At 42.4% G+C, this 20,202-nt stretch overlaps 1 protein-coding gene across 2 annotated transcripts in view; it reads right to left on the reverse strand.

Moving 5' to 3' along the window:
- Positions 1–1,317: 1,317 nt before the first annotated feature.
- Positions 1,318–20,202, reverse strand: part of ppp1r13l (protein phosphatase 1, regulatory subunit 13 like) — a 31,225-nt gene continuing 12,340 nt past the window's right edge. Inside the window, exons 4-13 of one of the 2 annotated variants that reach the window (XM_031286992.2) lie at positions 18,007–18,574; positions 16,397–16,489; positions 16,158–16,246; positions 13,919–14,270; positions 13,155–13,576; positions 11,722–11,859; positions 8,763–8,896; positions 4,064–4,230; positions 3,424–3,617; positions 1,318–2,614 (exon numbers count right to left, since the gene is read on the reverse strand). In XM_031286992.2, coding sequence (XP_031142852.1) covers positions 2,579–2,614; positions 3,424–3,617; positions 4,064–4,230; positions 8,763–8,896; positions 11,722–11,859; positions 13,155–13,576; positions 13,919–14,270; positions 16,158–16,246; positions 16,397–16,489; positions 18,007–18,574 — 2,193 coding nt within the window. In that variant the 3' untranslated portion in view covers positions 1,318–2,578. Of the gene's footprint in view, positions 2,615–3,423; positions 3,618–4,063; positions 4,231–8,762; positions 8,897–11,721; positions 11,860–13,154; positions 13,577–13,918; positions 14,271–16,157; positions 16,247–16,396; positions 16,490–18,006; positions 18,593–20,202 lie in introns of both variants that reach the window. The other variant, XM_036001427.1, reaches the window with a different exon arrangement.

Here is a 20,202-nt window from a genome sequence, read left to right on the forward strand (position 1 = left end):
AGACCACTTTATTGTCATAGACAAACGTTCTCTTCCAAAGACATTAATTTATAAAGGCAGCCATGGGCGTACATTTCATCCTACAGTTCAGGGGGCTATAAACATACAATTTCTCAATTACAGCCAAAATTGTCCTTGTATAGACCTTACTCCACAGCGCTGCGAAGGAGGGTCTGGCTAGTCCACACAGCATTCCTGGATAAGAGAAAAACGTGCTCTGGTTTATTGGCATTTCTTTAAACCAATCACAACCGTTTTGGGCGGTGCGCCGGACGGACCCCCGGTGCCTCTGCAAAATAGCCTCGGGAAGGAACTTGTTTTGGTGTATGTTTGGTGTACGTTTTGGTGTTTGTGTACGTTCAAAAGTAGTTTTAGTCGTGCAAGAGAAAACTCCAATTGGACAGATAGTCTAGCTAGCTGTCTGGATTTACCCTGCAGAGATCTGAGGAGCAGTTAGACCGGCTACACACTGGCTGCGTGGCGTGAGTGTGGCATTTCTGTTGCGTGTCAGTTGCGTGGCGGCTGCATGGATTTTCTCTGGATCTATGTCTTTGCACACCAGAAACGTGTCTGCTGCTGCTAGCCTTGTCTGTACACATGTATGTTTCCCATTGATAAAATGCACTCAAGCAGTAGTATACTTCATGTTAAACATAAATATATACTGATTTGATTACAGCAAAGACAACGTCGGCAGTATAGATGGCAAAAATAGGCTACAGAATATTTCATTCTGTATTGACAGGTGCAATATTTGAAAATCGATAATTATTTATTATTATTTTTTTAAATTACATTTATATCTGCATTTATGTCAAAACCTAGAGACTTTCAAACTTTCAAAATGTCATGTATTAATATGTATTTGTGTCAAAATTACATATAAACATCTTTTCGTATTCTATTTTGCCTGGAAACGCTTCCATGTCGCGTGAAAAATAGGCGTCGGTTCTATTTCTAGCATGCACACGTTTTTGGTGCGGTTCGAGCTGCGCCTGAGACGTGCGTGTCACGCAGGCAGTGTGCAAGCTCTAACCTGTTAACATGGGAGCTGAAATAAAAACGGACACACCACACAGCTGACACGCTCACGCCACGCAGCCAGAGTGTTGCCGGCCTTAACCATAGTCCTAATAAATCCACAGGAGTTTAAAATACCAACAGAAAGAAAGAGGAAGGTGATGGACATCCAGCCGAAAAGAGGGACATCCAAAGGAATTTCCGGCGGCACCGGAGTAATCCTGGAAGTGGAACGTCGTAGATATAGACTACTATAGCATGTACTACTTATGTTTTGACCCAAACTACATATTTTTAAAATCTTGACTAGTAGCACAGGCATTGTGCAACATGACCCCACACAAACTGCAACAGAAACTCTTTCAACTGATCTAGTCTCATAAAAGTCTCCTCTGTCACATAAAAAGTGAACTGGGGAAGGTTTGTGGTTAAAATATGTTCCCTATTCACCTGTAGTGTCTCTCCTTAACATGGGCTGCAATGGGAAATTGGCATCACAGATTTCAGTATTTTTCAATACTCAATATTCAATTTATATGTTATAGAGGAGACTTTTATGAGTGATAAACATTTGTAAGACTTTCAGTCGCTTTTGTGGGAGATTGCTCTGTACCCGGCTCACAGTCACCTTTTATCGGCTGAAGTCAACCGAGATAAGTATATATCATTATAGTATTTACAACACACAGCATGGTTTATTTTTAAGGGGGGGGGGGGCAACCCTCAGATGGGGTAGGTCCTGACCCCCCCCCCCCGCCCCGCGATTTCCACTTATAAAGGCAGCATGAAGGACCCACATCCTACATAAAGACTAGACCCACATTGGTAGAATGTCTAACGATTTTGGCTTGTAAAAATCACAGGCTCCATCACATAAACTATTTGCAAAAACAGTGATATGTACAAAGAGTACATTTTAGAAATATTGTAACAGAAATAAAAGCTCAATATCAACTCCTGACCACTCTCTTTCACTTTACACTTGGATGTAGCAGCAGACAGCTCTGCTCCAGTAATGACCAGGTTGATAATGCTCTGACGGAGGCGGCCCTTTTTTAAATTGAGCAATCATGGCTCATGTTTGTTGACAGCATACAGTTACATTGACCTCACTGATGAGTGGACTGAACACAAACAGCCACTGTGAGCATTGGGGTTACTAACCAGCCGATGAGTCAGAAATGTCAGTGTGTGACTGGAACACAGCTGAGTAAAAACAGTAGGGAATATGGCCCTTTTGTCACCTTTGGATAGACAGCCATAGCTTTACAGAAGAGGTTTAGCACAGTACAGAGTTGTAGCTTTTACCAGAAAAACAAATCCTACAGCAGAGCCAGTACAAACGATGTCTTCTAGAAAGATTGTCAGTGAAGCCAAAATGAATACTGAGACTTCTCCAACTCTCCTCGACTGACAGATCAAAACCATTTGTCATGTCCTGCAGCGTTGCAGCCTTTTCATGCTACAGATGCAGTCCAGTCAAACAACAGTTTGAAGCTGTAAAGCACAGTTTCTGAGGCAGTCCTCTGCACCAGTTTGACCATCATCAAGAGACCACTTAGCAGAGAGATTTGGGTCGAACCTTTGGGAAAAGCTGGGGGGGGAAAAAATTAAAAAAAACATTAACATTCATGTTTATTGCAAAATAGCCTCAGTAAGGAACTCGTTTTGGTGGAACATGTGTACGTTCAAAAGTAGTTTTAGTCGTGCAACAGAAAACTCAGATTGGACAGATAGTCTAGCTAGCTGTCTGGATTTACCCTGCAGAGATCTGAGGAGCAGTTAACCATAGTCCTCAGAAATCCACCAGAGTTTAGAACACCAACACAAAGAAAGCCCAAGGCAACAGATAATCCGGCCTTAATGAGCATGTGTAATGTCGGCAACTGAGCAATCCCGGAAGTGGAACGTTGTGGATATAGACTAAGACTGACTCAACTTTCGGAGAAACGCAACCCGACGTCACGCTGCGGTGGCCAATCATGTAACCTGAGACCAGACTAGTCAGTGTGTTTTGAGGCGGCGTACAGGAAACAGGAAACATCACTGCCTCTATCACTGCCACAAGAAAGTTTTAATACACTGTGAGTGGGAAAAAAATGCCCAAGCACTGGACTGCCTGGGAGTTTGTGTAACAGCTGAATGTTTCCTGCAACAACAAAGCACACGCTATGTCTCACTCTTCTCTTTTCTTTCTCTCTCTCCTGTGAAATTAAGCTGCCTTCAAGTGCGGTCGGAAAAGTCGAGATCTATAAACGATTTGACGTACAACAGTAGTCGTGAAATACAAAGTCTACTTGTGCTACATTGGGGGGGTTAAAGAACACAACAGGACATCACACAAATGGGCTGTTTGTTAATTGACAACCCTGCAGGAATTCTTTGGCGAAATTGCTATCTTACCCCAAAGTAGTTGTTTGGAACTAAGCCCTCCCTGCCGCAGAGCGAGGCCCACCACCAGTCCGAGCCTTCAGCTTTCTGCAGGATGGTGACCATGTCTCCCTCTCTGAAGCTCAGCTCGTCAGCTGCCTGAGCCGGGTAGCTCCACAAAGCATACAGCACCCCGCTGTTCTCCATCCCCATGGCAACCTCCACACCTGGTGTTACAAACAAGACAGTAACTTAAGTGGAAACTTTTGGTGAGTTTTGGCACTTTTCAGTTAGAATTCGCCACGTTACAGAGCCAGACAAGACATTCTCACGTCAAGTTCATTTTTATACATCACAGCGTGTGTGTGCATCTATTCCCTTAAGTTATTTTGAATGACAATATTGGCCAAGAGCCATACATGTAAACTTGAGTTTTACGATGGGTATTTCAGCATCAGCTACATCATGTGCATGTGTGCGAGTTACTGATGGAAGACTAAGCTCAAACCCATCACATTTAACATTTAAAACAGCTAAAAGAGCAAAGGTCAGAGCAACTGTCAAATGGTGTCATTTTATGATTCATTCTATTATGTTTGACTTTTAGCATTTAATAGGACAGTGTCATAGGGTGTGTGCATGTTTGTGTGTGTGTGTTGGCGTAATGCCTCACCTCTAAGGAAGTTCTCACATTCCTCAAACCCGACAGCGTAAGGATCACACTTCTGGGAGGCGGTAGCGCCGTCGCTCTCCGTCATGGCCATGACAGCAGCTCCGTTCCTCACCAGAAACTCACACAGAGGACGGTCGTTACACGAGGCTGCACAATGCAGCGGCGTCCTGGGGGCCAAACAACAGCAGTTAACACATGTAGGAGTACCGGCGATTTTTTATCATCGTCGCAATATCAAGTGCCGCAATATCAAGTGCCGCAATAAACCCATCGTATCGACATATGGCGTAAGAAAATGTAACTGTCATTCTTTTTAGTGCTGCCTTTTATATTCCATTCAATGTAGTAGTGTCATTATCATGATATTCAACAACGTTATTGCATATTTTCCTCATATGGTGCAGCCTTAACTAACGCCACAATGTTTTTTATTATTTTATTTGCCTAACTCAGTGGTTCCATGACAACGACGCTAAATATGAATACATGATGGATGCTGCACTGCTAGCAAAACATGGACAGGTCTGTGAAAGGACTGCCATGTTTAGCGTAAAGCAGACGATGAAGCGACACCAAACACCTCAACTACCACAACAAAGGCAAAAAAAAATATGTTGTGGTGACCACAATTCGATCTACAAAATGAAAATATTGTTATCTACAAAACGGGGGTCCTGCGGAAAAAGTTTGGAAACCACTGGCTTAACTTAACATGGCACCATTTATGTACTGAATTACACAAAACCTTCAGAGGAGGCCAAAGACAATGAGGGAGGCATTGGTGGAAGAAGATACTTTACTAAAGTAAAAGTACTAAAAACACATTATACTACAAGTAAAAGCCCTGCATTTCAAACCATTACTTAAGTAAAAGTATCTAAATATTATCAGCAGAGGTGGGACAAAGTCATTGTTATGCAAGTCACAAGTAAGTCTCAAGTCTTTGCCCTCGAGTCCCGAGTCAAGTCGAGTCAAAGATGAGGCAAGTCCCGAGTCGAGTCACAAGTCAAAGCCAACAAGTCTCAAGTCGAGTCCAAAGTCCTACCATTTTAGTTTCGAGTCATTTCAAGTTCCTCTTACCACAGAAATAAAATTTATACAAATCATGTATGTCTGTAAGATTTGTATTTATTTAAACCTCTTTTTATACAATGACATTAATCAAATAAGGGCCTGCATGTTTTGCAAATTGCAACTCTTTTTTTGTCGACTACCTCATAATTTTTATAGCCAAACGAAACTATCTTCGGTATCATTTTGCCAACTGGCGCGTTGTTGCTTGTGCTTCATTGGTTGTCTTGCAATGTGCCTGCTTAGATGCTGTCGATTCAAAACAACGTGGGATTACAGTGATTGGCAGGCAGCGCGCGTGCTCTCTGCATGCATACAGGTGGCGCACATTTTTTTCACAGATGCAGATAAACAGAGCGGCGCGGCCGTGTGAACATTTTCTTCCCCAGTTTTCATGGGAAGTAGCAAGTCTTCTCGAGTCAAAAGGCGCAAGTCCAAGTGAAGTCACGAGTCATTGATGTTAAAGTCCAAGTCGAGTTGCAAGTCTTGTACATTTTGTCGAGTCGAGTCTGAAGTCATCAAATTCATGACTCGAGTCTGACTCGAGTCCAAGTCACATGACTCGAGTCCACACCTCTGATTATCAGCAAAATGTACTTAAAGTATCAAAAGTAAAAGTCCTGCAGTAAAATGTGCCCTGTGTATGGTGTTTGATGGTTCTGGATTCAAATTCCTGCATTAATGTGAATGTTGCATTTGACTGCTGTTGTTATTTAAAGGCAATGTGCTCGGCGTTCAGCACAATAAAATAACAGCAGGCAAATATTATGCTAAATATTATTCTATGTAAAGATATAGTGGAATAATGGCGCCCTGAGCAGAGAGTAAAGTCTGTGTGGGATGGCGCGCTCTGGTGGGCTACCTCGTGCTGTTGCCTCATTGTTTTTGTTCATTTTGTGTGGTTGTATGTGGCTTCTAATGAACTTTTGGCGTTTTTATCCCAACACGGTGCTGTTTTTACTGTTTTTACTGAGAGGACTGCTTGTGATCCCAATTGTTTGGCTTGTATGCCACTCCACACCAGCGGGCCGGGGCACTATGCCGACCGTGCTCCTGAGCTACACACGGGACCAGCTCCTGCTTCTGTGGCCCAGTCACACGCCTGCCCCTCAGCTACCGAGGGAGCTGCCCGAAGTCCGATTGCAGAGGTTGCAGCAAATGAGTTGAATAATTTTTTCTGTAGATTCGAAAAACAAGAGACTTCTCTCAAGAGCAAAAAGCAGCTCTAGATGGTGTACCTGCATTGAACTCTGTGAAAATCTCCATTGACCAGCATGTTGTGGAAAGACTTTTTTCATGTATCTGCCCCAGGAAGGCCTCTGGACCGGATGGCATCTCTGGGCGCCTATTGAAATCTTGCAGCAAAGAGCTGGCAGAGGCATGGTGCCCCATCTTCCAGAAGTCTCTAGACATTCACTCTGTTCCCTCCATCTGGAAAAACTCTACTATTATTCCAGTACCTAAAAAAGCAAGCTGCAAAGACAATAATGACTACTGTCCTGTAGCACTTGTGATGACATGTTTTGAGAAAATGATCATACATTTCTTGAAAACAGAGGTCAGTTGTCTTTTAGATCCCTTTCAGTTTGCATATAAGAGTAACTGAAGCACAGATGACCCTATCATTGCTGTGACACATAGTATTAACAGACATCTAGAGGATTCTACCTCATACGCACGCCTCCTATTCATTGATTTTAGCTCAGCTTTTAATACGCTGCAACCACATCTGTTAATTAAGAGGCTGAATGATTTTAAAGTACACCCCCTTATTATCAAATGGTATCATTCATTCTTAACCAATTGTAGACAGCAGGTCAGCGTTAATGGGACTCTATCTGAACCTAAAATGTTGAGCACAGAAGCCCCCCAGGGCTGTGTCAGCTCACCTGTCCTTTTCACTTTATACACAGAGTGTAGAAGTTTTTATCCAAATAATCATGTAATAAAATTTTCTGACGACACTGCAATTTTATTAGACCAACAACCAATCAGAGCAACGGAGTATGCTTCTTAGCGACCATCGGGGCCAGCTGATAAATTAAACTTTTGCCGAGTCCTCTCTTTTTTATATTTATTTTATTATTTATTTTGAGTAATGTTTAACTAATGCATTGCATGACACCAAGTTGGGTTTTATACACCATCAGGACCATAGTACGGTCTGTTGTATGGTAGTGTACAGTATCTGTTTTTTGTACATGCTGTGTTTATTTGTTTTTACTATGGCTTGGGTTAAGTGCCCAAGACAAATTTCCCACGATGTGGGACAATAAAGTTAATCTTGAATCTTGAATCTTGTGTTGTAATCTGAGTTTCTCTGTTCTTTGTTTCGAACGCCGGCCCGGCCGCATTTGCATGTGAGTGCACGTGGCCACAAAAAGACGTAGGTATGTCACGTATTGGAGAATGATCTGTGAGAGCCATAGAGAGGCAATCTTAGTCGCTGTTTTTTTCAGTATTTCCAGTACAGCCTATTTAAGTTTATTTATTTATTTTTTTTAGATTATTTTGTGGGCATTTCTGCCTTTAATCATCAGCACAGCTTAGATATGCAAGGGTAGAGAGAGGGGGAAGACATGCAGAAAATTGCCACAGGTTGGTTTCAAACCCTGGGCCCCTGCATCAAGGAATAAACCTCTACACATGGGTGCGCGCTCTACCAACTGAGCTACCCGGGCCCCACCTTTAAGGTTGTTCTAATCTGAACTTGTTTATATTCTGTTGGCTAGTTTAATCTACAGCAATACATCATATTCTATAAAATCATCAGGTGTGTAGCCTCGCTGTCCTGTGAGAACCGTGTATCTGTAAAAACTTTTCATGGTGTGAGAAACACAGCCCTGTTTTCAGCTTTGTGACAATGCATTTTCTTAGCCTGGCTCTGCCCTACTACGTACTTCCGCTCAATTTTCATTGTCCTTCAGTTTTCTCCGGCCAAATATTTGGCAGTCCAATCAGCGAACAGAGGGAGTGGCTGAGAACGATGACGTTGAGGTTGTGACGTGCGCTAGTTTGAGTTATAGTTCCGTAATGGCGGCGGAGAAAGATGCGGTCCGTTGTGGCAATGCTGCTGAATATCCAGAAGTTAAAGCCAGAGCAAGAACAATCTTTGCTGAGTTTTGTTGGTGGCCATGATGTTGTAGCCCTCCTCCCCACGGGGTTCGGGAAAAGTTACATTTTCCAGCTCGCTCCGTTAGTGGTGAAGGAGTTGGCTAAGGCTAACGCTAGCGATGCTAAGCCGATAGTTGTTGTCGTCTCCCCTCTCTTGTTAGCCTGGTCCTACCAGACAGTACGTAGGAGGGCGGAGCCAGGCTACCAGAGTGGCTCTGGGCAGATCCAATAGTTTTAAACTTCAACAGAGTACCCACCTTCAAGGAAGTTAACACTTGTCAATGGAGAGTGGCCAGACTCTCTGTACAAATGAATTATACGAGAGTCTGGTAGGACCAGGCTAGCATTTTCTAGGTGATCCGAGATTATTTTAAAAGACTTTATTTAGCTTAAGAAGGAGGAGAACTTTCTCAACACTTCATCTTTCAGTTTATCACAAACATTCAAAATCCAAATCACCATATTTGGAGATACATGGTTTTAGGGCAAAAATATTGTAGAAGCAGATATTTACCAGCCGTGGCTGTCTGGTGCGCTGACATTGGCTCCAATGCGAACCAGGAAGTCCACCACATTGTAATGGCCGCCGCAGATGGCATTGTGTAGGGCAGTGATGCCTTCATCATTGGGTTGGCTGGGGTCGTTCATCTATGAATCAGAATCAAAACAAATACTTTATTCATCCTCTCAGGGGAATTGTTTAGTTGCAGTTGCTCACAGTCAACTTCAAAGTAAAAATAAGAATAAGAAAAGAGCTAGTCAATAAGTGTATAAAGTAACAAAGTAGTCTCGCATTGCCAGACCGTCCTCCACAGCGAGGAGGAGGGTCTGGCTAGTCCATACAGCATCATGGGAGAAAAATGTGCTCTGGTTTATTGACATTTCTTTAAACCAATCACAATCGTCTTGGGCGATGCTAGGCGCCGGACGGAGCCCCGGTGCCTCTGCAAAATAGCCTTGAGAAAGAACTTGTTTTGGTGGAACGTGTACATTCAAAAGTAGTTTTAGTCGTGCAACAGAAAACTCAGATTACACAGATAGTCTAGCTAGCTGTCTGGATTTACCCTGCAGAGATCTGAGGAGCAGTTAACCATAGTCCTCAGAAATCCACCGGAGTTTAGAACGCCAAAACAAAGTAAGAGGAAGGTAACGGACATCCGGCCAAAAATGAGGGACATACGGAGCAATCCCGGAAGTGGAACGTCATGGATATAGACTAAACATAAAGTTACATAAAGTTACATAGCTACAGTGCAGTCCAGTCCAGTTTTGCAACGCTAAGAGTGCAACACTCAGAGGAAGGAGTTATATAGAAAGATATGTTACACAGAGTGGATTCATCATTAATTATGTTACAAGCATTTCTGTTCTCAGATATTCTTACACTGTTACATAATCAAGGAAGTGTGTGATGTTAAATGAATATGATTCTCTGTCTATGTCTATTGTAACTGGCTTATCCACTTAATCCTTCTTCCCAAACTACTGTCAGGATCACCTTGAGCCAGCTCTTAACCCCTAAAATGGAAGCTGTTGTAAGTGCATGAGCAACTTCCAGACCAATGTATTTCTGATGGAAGAAGCAGCAGCAGGGATGTGTTAAATAAAGGAAAGCAGGCTCAGCAAACCTTCCCAGAGGGAATGAAAGGTAAATATGTTATATAATACATTTTTCAGTGATTCCTAAAGTCTGAATCCATAACTGGAGCACCAGCTTTGGCACTACACTTTACTGTCTCAGCAGAGTTTGCAGTTTTGTGCACTATATCGGAGAGCTGCAGCAGGAGAAGTTAACAATACCTGATGATACATGAACATGATACACCAGGAAAAAAAACAGGTAGGTATACTCCTCTACTGGCTATGGGGAATTGGCTATTTTTAGCAGGTTCACCGACAGGGTTCAAAATTAAGTTTTTTGTCCACCAATCAAACGACCAGCCACTCAATAGATTACCATTGTTTGTTTGGCTGGTGGGTGAAGCAAATCTACCAGCCACTTCTATATATTTTACCAGCATTTGGCTGGTAGATGGTGCTAATTCTTTTGTTTACCGGTGTTTAAAAAACTCGCATATACACGCACATTTTGGTGGAAAAAGGGTATTAGTTCAGACTGAGAATGCACATCACATGTCAACCAGTCAGTGTAACATTTATTTCATTTGTAAAGGATAACATAACATGGATTTTGGACATTTTCTGCTTTCGCTCTGTTTTGCTGGAAACGGATATGATGTAGTTGGAGTTGGCAGTACTGTAGAAACAGAAAATATTGAGGTGAACAATTGGTAAAAAAACAAATATAAAAAATATCGATATTGATTGGTCCCAGCTTCCCAGCCTGTGGTTTAAAAGGCCAGCTTCTCCCAGTTCCCACGGACACTCCTCTCTTTACTCCCAGCAGGAATTGCCTTTGTGAAAATGTTCATTCATATACTGTACCAGCCCAGTTTCGGTAGAGGTGGGTAGCATTTCGATTTAACCCTTTTTTTTTCTCCAGTTTTTTTTTTTTATTTGGTTGGTGAATTATCTTTTGGTTTCTCTTATTTTGGATAGGTAAGTTTAGGTTGTTGCACTTAGTTCCTGTTCTTTATTGTTTTGCTGTTAACCCAGAAGCCTGAAATGGAAGTGGGAGTCTCATACTTCCCCTACAGGCTTGTAACAATTTCCCAAAAATGAATTACAAAACTCTTTTTATAAGAAAAGGGGTAAATCTGGGGAACAATGTAACCAAAAGGACAAATGAAACGTGCATTATTGCCTTTATTCAATGAGTTAATTCATCTTTATCTTTTAATAAATCTTTATCCTCAACAGATTTTATATAACTCATCTTTACATATTGGATTTGTTTTGGGCAGATTTCTTTGAATCAATTTCACCCTTGTTGTTTAAATATTTTATGATGTTGCTTCCCTTACTGAATCAAAGCTTCATGTTTACTAAAATAAAAATGATTGGTGCAATGTGTTGAGTATTTTAGGTCAATTACTATTACTAGTAAGTAGTAGTAGTTTAGCTGCAGTTGTACAAAGTAGTTGCAGTGACAGTATATATATATATATAAAGGGGCGCTGCCCCATCTTAGTCAATTAGTCAAATGTTTTTTTCTTAGTTGACTAAGATTTTCGTTGATTAGTCATCTTTGATGCTTATTCACGCTGAATGATTTATTTCCGAGAAACTTATGAGCACATCTCCGGTAAACACAGGGTTTAAAGTGCTGCTTTTGCATATTTTTTTGTGTGGAGAAACTCAACTTTACAAATGGTAAATGGACTGCATTTATATTGTGCTTTTCTAGTCTTAACGACCGCTCAAAGCTGTCAGATCTGGCGATTAAATCAACGAATCCATTAGTCGAAAAAATCATATACTGTAGATCACATAGAGTGTCAGTACACACACACACACACACACACACACACACACACACACACACACACACACACACACACACACACACACACCTCTTGCACGGCCCGCTGCACTATCTCCAGTTCTCCGACCAGCGCTCCGTCCAGCAGCAGGACCAGCGGGCTGAGTCGCGCTCGCCTCCCAGAAGATTTCTGCTCCCGCTTGGACCGCCGCAGGATGGAATGGTAGCTCTGGAGGGACAAACAGGATGCCAGCTTGAATAAAGAAAAAACACTTGACTAGAGAGATTGTAGTCCAACACAGCAATATAAAAATCTGAAATTAGCTGTTTTACAATGAGAACTGTTGCCAGATAATGTCAGGGTTTTTCCTGCATAGAGGGATTTTTGGCGCCCCCCCAAAGAGGTTTTAGCCAGCCCAAAAAGAAAATCACCAGCACCAAAATGATAAGAATTGAGAATAAAAATAGCAATTCAAATTCTCTCTAAATGTGTTTAAGAGCAATTTACCAAACAACTGTTAAACAAGCAGAACATTAACTTGAATATGAGAGCTAATCCCAATTTTATCTTCAGAATCAGGCTGTACCGGTCACTTCTGGTGATTTATTTAAAGTGACTATATGTAACTGTTTAATGTTTCTGAAGCTCTGTCATTTTTCATACAAGGGTCTTAAATAACCTGTAACAGCAAATGAGACTAACAGTGAAAAGAACGCTATTTTTATATAGTTTTTATTAAAGGACAATTTCGGAACAAAAATTAACCTAGGGGTTAATAACATATGTGTCCCGAGTCGACCATTCTCTGGGATATGTTTTCATGCTAATCGAATGTGTCTGTAGCTTGAAACAAGCTACCGCAGAGCGGTGATTAGCTTGTAACGCTAGTAGTCGGGGCAGAGGGTAAATCACTATTTCTACACCACTAACAAGGCTCAAAATAGCACCACACTTCAACGGTAGCATAATGAGGGTCCCCCACAAACCGAAGCACTTTGTAAGTGTATATGTGTTTATTATAAAGATAGATTATAAAGACAGTATGTTTACATGCGGGCGCCATCTTGGAAAACAGTCATGACCAGTCGAACCAGAACGCAGTGTTTGAGCTATGTTACTAGTTACTGGTTGCACGGCGTTTGTCGTTCGACTGGTCATGGCTGTTTTCCAAGATGGCATCCGCATGTAAACATGAACGCTACTGTCTTTATAATCTATCTTTTTAATAAACTGTCTGTACACTTACAAAGTTCTCAATGCTTCGGTTTACATGTAGGGACCCTCATTATGCTACCGTTGAAGTGTGGTGCTATATGCCAACCCAACGGCCCATCCTGAAAAACCTTGAATAACAGTGGTACAGTGGTAACATAAAGAATTCACCTTTACAGTGCGTTAAATGCATCATAATTAATGATTAATGCTTAATGTGGCTTTATCACGTTTTCAACCAATCTAAAAGCAATTCTTTTGACAGTTTGACACATTTCTGCTTGTCCAGTTGCTCAACGCCCATTCCTTACTCTGAGATCATTGAGCATGGTGGGTGTAGGTAGAGGCGCAGGAGGTGTAGCGAAGTCCTCTCCGTCTGAGGAGCTGCTGCTCTCGCTACCTGGCTTCCTGCGAAAAAGCTTGTTGATGAGACTTTTGTACTGGTTGGGCTGGTAGAGGGAGGCCCTCTTCAGGGGCTGGGACTGGTCCACGGAGCCCCGTCTCTTCAGGGCCCGGGGGATCTCTGCCCGCAGGCGGAGCAACTCCTCCAGGTCCGGGATGTCCTGGCTCTGGGCCTCGGGCCCCACCACCGGCTGCAGCCTGGTGGGGCTGAGGGGCCGGGGGGCACCCTCACTGCTGCCCTCTGGCATGCTGGGATTCTCCGAAATCACAGGCATGTGATGAACATTGACCAGCCGCTCTAACTCTGCCTCTATATCGCCTGAGTTCAGCACTGCAGAGACGGATACCAAAGCACATTTTGAACACAATGTTACAAAGATCCTGTAAGCATAGAGAGTACGTGTGCAGATGTTAAATATTAGGGATGTACTGATGCATCGTGAATTAGTTAGAAAACAACATAAATGTGTTAAGATTACAACCGGCTAAGAAAAAAACGGCCTAGGGTGTTTGACTTCAGACGTCACTACATGTTCTTAGTTTGTTTATTTAAAAAGATTTTTTTCTGTTTATTTAGTTATGGGATTTGTTTTAAAAATCAAAAAAATAAAATGATCCGTGAGTAACCATATGGTTACATCTCTCATTAAATCACTCATTAAATGTGTTTTACCGTCAGCGTATACGGCTGGCTGTCTCAGCTCGGGTGGCTGTTGCAGTGGTTGTTGGGGAACAGTTTGGTGGAAGAATTCCCTCGGGATGGGTACAGGTGGTTGGTACAAGGCCATGCCCCCTTCTCCTCCCAGGACTCTGGACATGGCTCCCCAGTGGGGGTTTTGGAGGCGCATGATGACGGAGAGAGGGATGGGCTTGCGCTGGCGGGACTGAGCAGAAGTTGGGGGAATGGAAATACGGGAGATGATGGGCTGAGGGGGGTAAGGGGAGGAAACATCTGGAGGAACTGCTATACGAGTGTTACGGGGCAGAGAACCTTGGGGAAATGTGAGAGATGGAGAACGAGGATCCTGGAAAGGAAAGAAAAAAAAAAAGAGGGTTACATTCAGGTGACTGTATAAGTGTCTCATAGGACCAAATAACAGATAATTATGACTCTGCAGCTCTATGGAGCTTTTAAGCCTTTTTTAGCTTATTGTTTTGATTTTACGCCATTTCTTTCTAGGTTTCATCATCAACCTACCTGCTCAGCACTAAAGGGTGAAACATAATAATATTACTATTATTAATAACAATAATTAATTGAGCCAAAATCACACTTTACTCAGATCCATCAGTTAGACAATGTGTCAGGTAGACAAAGGGCTGATGGGCGATTCCCATGGTCCCGTTTTGATTACATTTCCGATTAGGCAAGTACCCTGGAAATTCAGCGTTCTCGCAAGAGCCCAATTTGAATTTGCTCAGCGAGTCACTCTGGCATTGAGTAACGATGCTCATTAACTATGCCCTTATAGCCGAGCTGCACCAATCACATCGGTGTATCTGATATAGGTGGGCCAGAGGCGAGCTAAACAGATGACGACAGCGCTGCGACGTCAAAGTCATTAGTAAACATTGCAAGGACGGCTATGGATGAACACCAGTTGTTTGAAACGGCTTTGGCCGCTACAATGAACGAGTTAGACTTGGCTTTTTTATCTAAAAGAGGAACAGAAGACGGTGCTCGAATCGTTCCTTTGCAAGAAGGACGTTTTTGCTGTTTTGCCGACCGGATACGGCAAGAGTTTAATCTACCAGTTAGCTCCGCTGGTAGCTAAGCGTATGGGTACGCTCTAGATACGTTACCCCATGTATTGTTGTGATTGGTCGTAGTGTTATCCAGTTGCGTGCAGTGAGATTTTCAAATGCATGCTTAGTACCGCCCCTCTAGTTGGGCCATTTTCATTACTCATTGCTAGACCCTTAATCTTTCAGATTTGGGTCTGGATTTCCAGGCTATTAGGCAAGGGAAATTTCAGCTACAATACCAATTTTGCTTGGATGTAAAAGAGATTCTCAGAGAACGAATGCTTGGAATTGTACAAGCAAGAAGCAACCCTCAGATATTTTTTCATGGTGCACCAGGTTAACGTTTACATTAAGAATTGATCCCCAAAAACGGCGTCAATTCACCACAACAATGGTGAAAAGGCATATATTAAAAGATAGATGTCTGGATTTTATTAACAGGGTTTACCAGGTTTCCACAGGTTAAAGTTAAGACCTTTTCGAATGAAATTTAATACCAACTTCATGGCCATACTTGCAAAAGTATATAGGATGTTACAGAATTACAGAAAGGATTTGAGGCTATAAAAATAGTTATTTACCAAGTACTTTAATTTAATACAACATTTCATTATAGTACATGCATGCTATGTGACGAAACAATGGTTATTTAATCCTATGAAAGGACAATACAAATTTAAAACCTTTGTGAACTAAATGTAGGACTTTTTAAAGAAATGTACGACTTGTAAGTCCTTATTTTTGGGGTATTAAATTTAATATGTTTATAAAAGACTTTTAAGACCCTGCGGGACCCCTGATTAATCAATATCAGATCCCTCAAACAAAGATCGATTTTAACTAGAGAATCGATTATTTTCAGTCAGCCCTATAGACTGTGTATCACACCGCTTTCAGCAGTTTTTATGTTTTTTTTTTGTCCCATAGAGACATGCTGTGATTGAGTTTTTGAATTCATGAGGCTAGTGAAACTCCCAACCCAGCACACAGTCTGTTACCCTGATCTTATCTGTGGAGACCAATGTAAGGTAACTTGCAGTAACTCAGATTCTGCGGATGTCTGTAGCTTCTTAAGAACTCGAGGGAGTGGCTTTGGGCTATCACAGAAGCCAAACAACTAAATCTCTCACAGTACCTGACTGAAAGTCTCTCTGTCTCTCACCCACCTTTTTGGGGCTTGGGGCCGGAGGAGGGCCATCCAGGTTGGATTCTCTCCAGCTGCTGTTTGGCACAGACGGCCGTAGCCACTCTGTCTCTGTAACAGGAAAGTGTTGAGTTAGAAAACACATACAGTAGCAGTGCTCCTCAGGTCTTCTTCCCAAATGGTTTGTCCTGGACTCATTTTACAATTTCACAGGTTTTTTTTACAACATAAAAGTTGAGAAAGTAGCAGAAATCGACCAACTGTCATAGGCGTGGTGAGGTTTCTTCTCGTAGGACACGTCCAGATTTGTCTCATTCCATTTGCCAGAGCTCTTTTGTTGCTGCACACCCTCATCTGGGGTGAGGGAGATTAAGATAGATTAAGAGAGAGAGAGAGAGAGAGAGAGAGAGAGAGAGAGAGAGAGAGAGAGAGAGAGAGAGAGAGAGAGCAAATAAGGTCACAAGAAACAAAAAAACAGAGGGCCAGAAAGATGGAGAAAATTACAAAAGCTTCAGTATTGCATTACTTTACAGGCCAGTATTTCTCCAAGACTTTTTATTTGTGGCAGTGATGAATCTCCGAAAGAGCACTGTGACTTTAAACCCAGAGTGAGGCAATTCTTTTAGTGGGTTGGCTGGTCTATTTTTGTTTAGATGTTCAAAAATATTTTCTTTGACCGACTGGAGAGACTATACTGTATATCTCCAAACAACATTGGCAGCATTTCCTTTTTGTTTTTGCCAAAGTTCAGTTACACCAAAAGTCAGCTTCTGTTTGAGCTTCAGTTTGAGGTTCATTAAGATAACAGCAGACTTACTGGTAGTTATTATTACTACTACTACTGTGATAGGCAGCATTGCTGACCCTGCTCCCCTGACGTGCAGTATCTAAATATGGTGTTTAACAATACAAAAACCTGATTGATCACCAAATTAGAAAAGATCCACACTGACTATGAGTAGCTGTGGTATAACAATGAGGGACGGCTCAGAATTTCAGGTTCAGGTGGCTCATTTTCATCCCGTTGACTTAGTAGTACCAGCTTCATGCTGAAACAGCACTTCAATGACATCTGTACCTGAAACATTTACCCCAAGACAAGACTTTTTTGAAACATAACAATGCTGGTCATATTGTAAATATAACTGTTTCTTTTATATACAGACATGTTCATCTTTCAGGTTTCACAGCTTGCCTGTGATTCAGGGGCGGAGCCAGACGTTGTAAACATTCGTGGCTCAGCCCAAACCTAGGGGGGGTCCGGGGGAATGCTCCATTTACAGCAGCTATATGCACTATTTTTCAAGCCATTTGATAATAGAATGCCTAAAAATCTGTACAACATGCTGTTTTGTATTCTGAAACCAGAACACAACTAATGTTGAGGATGACTCATTTTTACTCCTGCATTACTGATCTTTTTTTTTTTTAAGCTTATTTTTTGGGCATTTTTAGGCCTTTATTGACAGGACAGCTGAAATCATGAAAGGGGAGAGAGAGGGGGAATGACATGCAGCAAAGGGCCGCAGGTCGGAGTCGAACCCAGGCCCGCTGCTGAGCTATCCGGGCGCCCAGGTTCACTGATCTTGAAACCTATCTTAAGTAGAGTTCACAGAATGAACGGCGATATTTCATCAGTAATAGAACTTTTGCTCCGTTAAATTTGCTGCTCCGGTCAGACTGAGGGGAAATGAGTAGTTGAAGTTATTTTGAAAGCCTAAAACATTTGGGTCTGGAATATACAGTGTGTGTATATATATATATATATATATATATATATATATATATATATATATATATATATATCTATTTCTATTGGTTTTCAGTTGGCCCACAACTTCCGTCTAACTGTTTTAACTCTAGTCACTTACCAGGTTGCCTGAAACCGCCAAAGTTGCGAGGCAGCGTATTGGATATTAGGTGATTGAAAGACACAGGAGAGAGGCTTCTGTCGGAGCGAGGCGACCTGCGACCCATCTGGCTGCTGTCGTACGGGCTCAGCAGGTTGGAGGCCGGGAGGCCCGAGGCGGACCTAGGTGGCTGCTCAAAGGAAGCAGCTGTGGGGTTCGGAGAAGGGCTTCTATCCTTGTAACTGATGGAGACTTGTGGGCTCCTTTCGTAACTAGAGGGGGAGTAACGCCTCGGGGTATGAGGCGACAGTTTGGGGCTCTGCTGCCCCAATAAGAAGCTGTCAGATCCAGTTGGAGGAAGTGGAGAGTGGGCCTCCCTCTGGATCTTGGAAGATGAGCCGGTGGAGAAGACCGGAGCGGAGGTGGTTTTATTGCTGGAGAAAGCAGAGTCCATGGGATAAAAAGTGTTCGGGGAGAAAGGCATAGAGCTGGAGCTGCCATTACTGCTGCCAGCTGACTGTGTGGTAGTGAGGGAGGTGTTGGACAGCCTGGTGGACTGAGGCATCTCTCTGGAAACTGAAGAGCTGGTCTGAAGGGTAAAAAGTATCTGTTATAAGGAATTAAGGCTGCATCTAACGATTATTTTCATTGTCGAATAATCTGTTGATTATTCTCTTGATTAATCGATTGGTTTGGTCTATAAAATGTCAGAAAATGATGAAAAATGTGGATCAGTGTTTCCCAAAGCCCAAGATGACATCCTCAAATGTCTTGTTTTGTCCACAACTCAAAGATATTCAGTTTACTGTCACAGAGGAGAGAAGAAACTATGCAAATTTAAACCATGGAATCAGGTTTGTTTTCAACAAAAACCAATGAATCGATTATATGAAATAGTTGGCGATTAATTTAATAGTTAAAGCGATGAATCTTCGCAGCTTCATAAGGAATGTGCTGGGTAGTAAAAATGCACATTGTTTGATTTTAACAAGGATAAAACAACACTTATTTTCTTGGCATTCAACAACTGCTGCACCAACAGGTCTTTGACAGTCCGCCAATGGCTTACCCCCATTTTCCACCAGGAGCGTCTGCGTTGCGTTCCGGCTGTGCCACGGTTTCGTTCCGTCCTCCACCACGCGCCATACCACACCAGGAGTGTCGGAGCGTCTTATTGCCCGACTTGCAGATTATTTTGTCTCTACAAGTACTTTACAGAACAATCAGGTGTTTATTAAACTAGTATCTACTGCTGCGTTCCAGGCAATCCGTGTTTTCACAACCTTCTACCCGTGAAAGTGCCCTGGAACGACAAAGTCAAACCTGTAACTTACTACCCGTGAACTCGTACCAGATTGTTGTACCAGTTTTTGACGTCACTCACACATAAACAACAATGGCGACCCCTAGTCGCTATTATCAGCTAGCGCTAGCTAACGTCAACGTTAGGTAGCCGCTAGCTAGAAGGGTTTGTCGTGACTTTGCCTGGAACGCTACCAAGTCGTGAGTCGTGACTTGAAGTCGTAACTTACGGGCTACAAATTGTGTCTGGAACGCAGCATACCTTCCATTCCAAGCACTCCTGCAATTAAACTCCATGCCTTCTCTTTTCTGGCGTTGTTCTGATAAAAAAGATCTGTGATGTGTATTATGTTTTTCTAATCCAAGATGAATCTCTCATCGTCCGTAGTGTTGTAGAGAAGACTTTACGATATTGAGGGGGGTCTTTTGGTAAATTGACTTGATGCTCTCGCTTTGTCACATCCTGCCCGGGTGTCTGAACGGCCTGCGGCTCGCGTGAAAATAGACTTGGCGCGTATCTTTAGCGCACGCTTCTGGGACACATTGTGACACAGGTGGTGGAATATCAAGCGTTGCATTGACTTGAATGGGCGCGATGGCTCGCAGGAAAATAGGGGTAAGACTCATAGAATATGTTGTTGTATGTAACATAACTGTAACAAGGTGTTTAACTTTTACTGCCCAGTACAGTCGTAGATACACATTTATCTTAGAATATGGACATATACCCCAGGAACACATTTGAGCTAGTAAGAAAGAATGATGAAAGAAACTGGCTAATGGAAAACACAGATGCTAATGGCATGCTAGAGGCTAACTATGACAGGGTGCGGGATTTTTGCTCACTAAAAAGGGACACTCTGGAGAAAAAAAACTGCAACTGGAGGTTTGTGTATGTGTGTGTGTGTGTGTGTG

This window comes from Sander lucioperca, chromosome 5 (assembly GCF_008315115.2).
Source record: "Sander lucioperca isolate FBNREF2018 chromosome 5, SLUC_FBN_1.2, whole genome shotgun sequence".
Lineage (NCBI taxonomy): Eukaryota > Metazoa > Chordata > Actinopteri > Perciformes > Percidae > Sander > Sander lucioperca.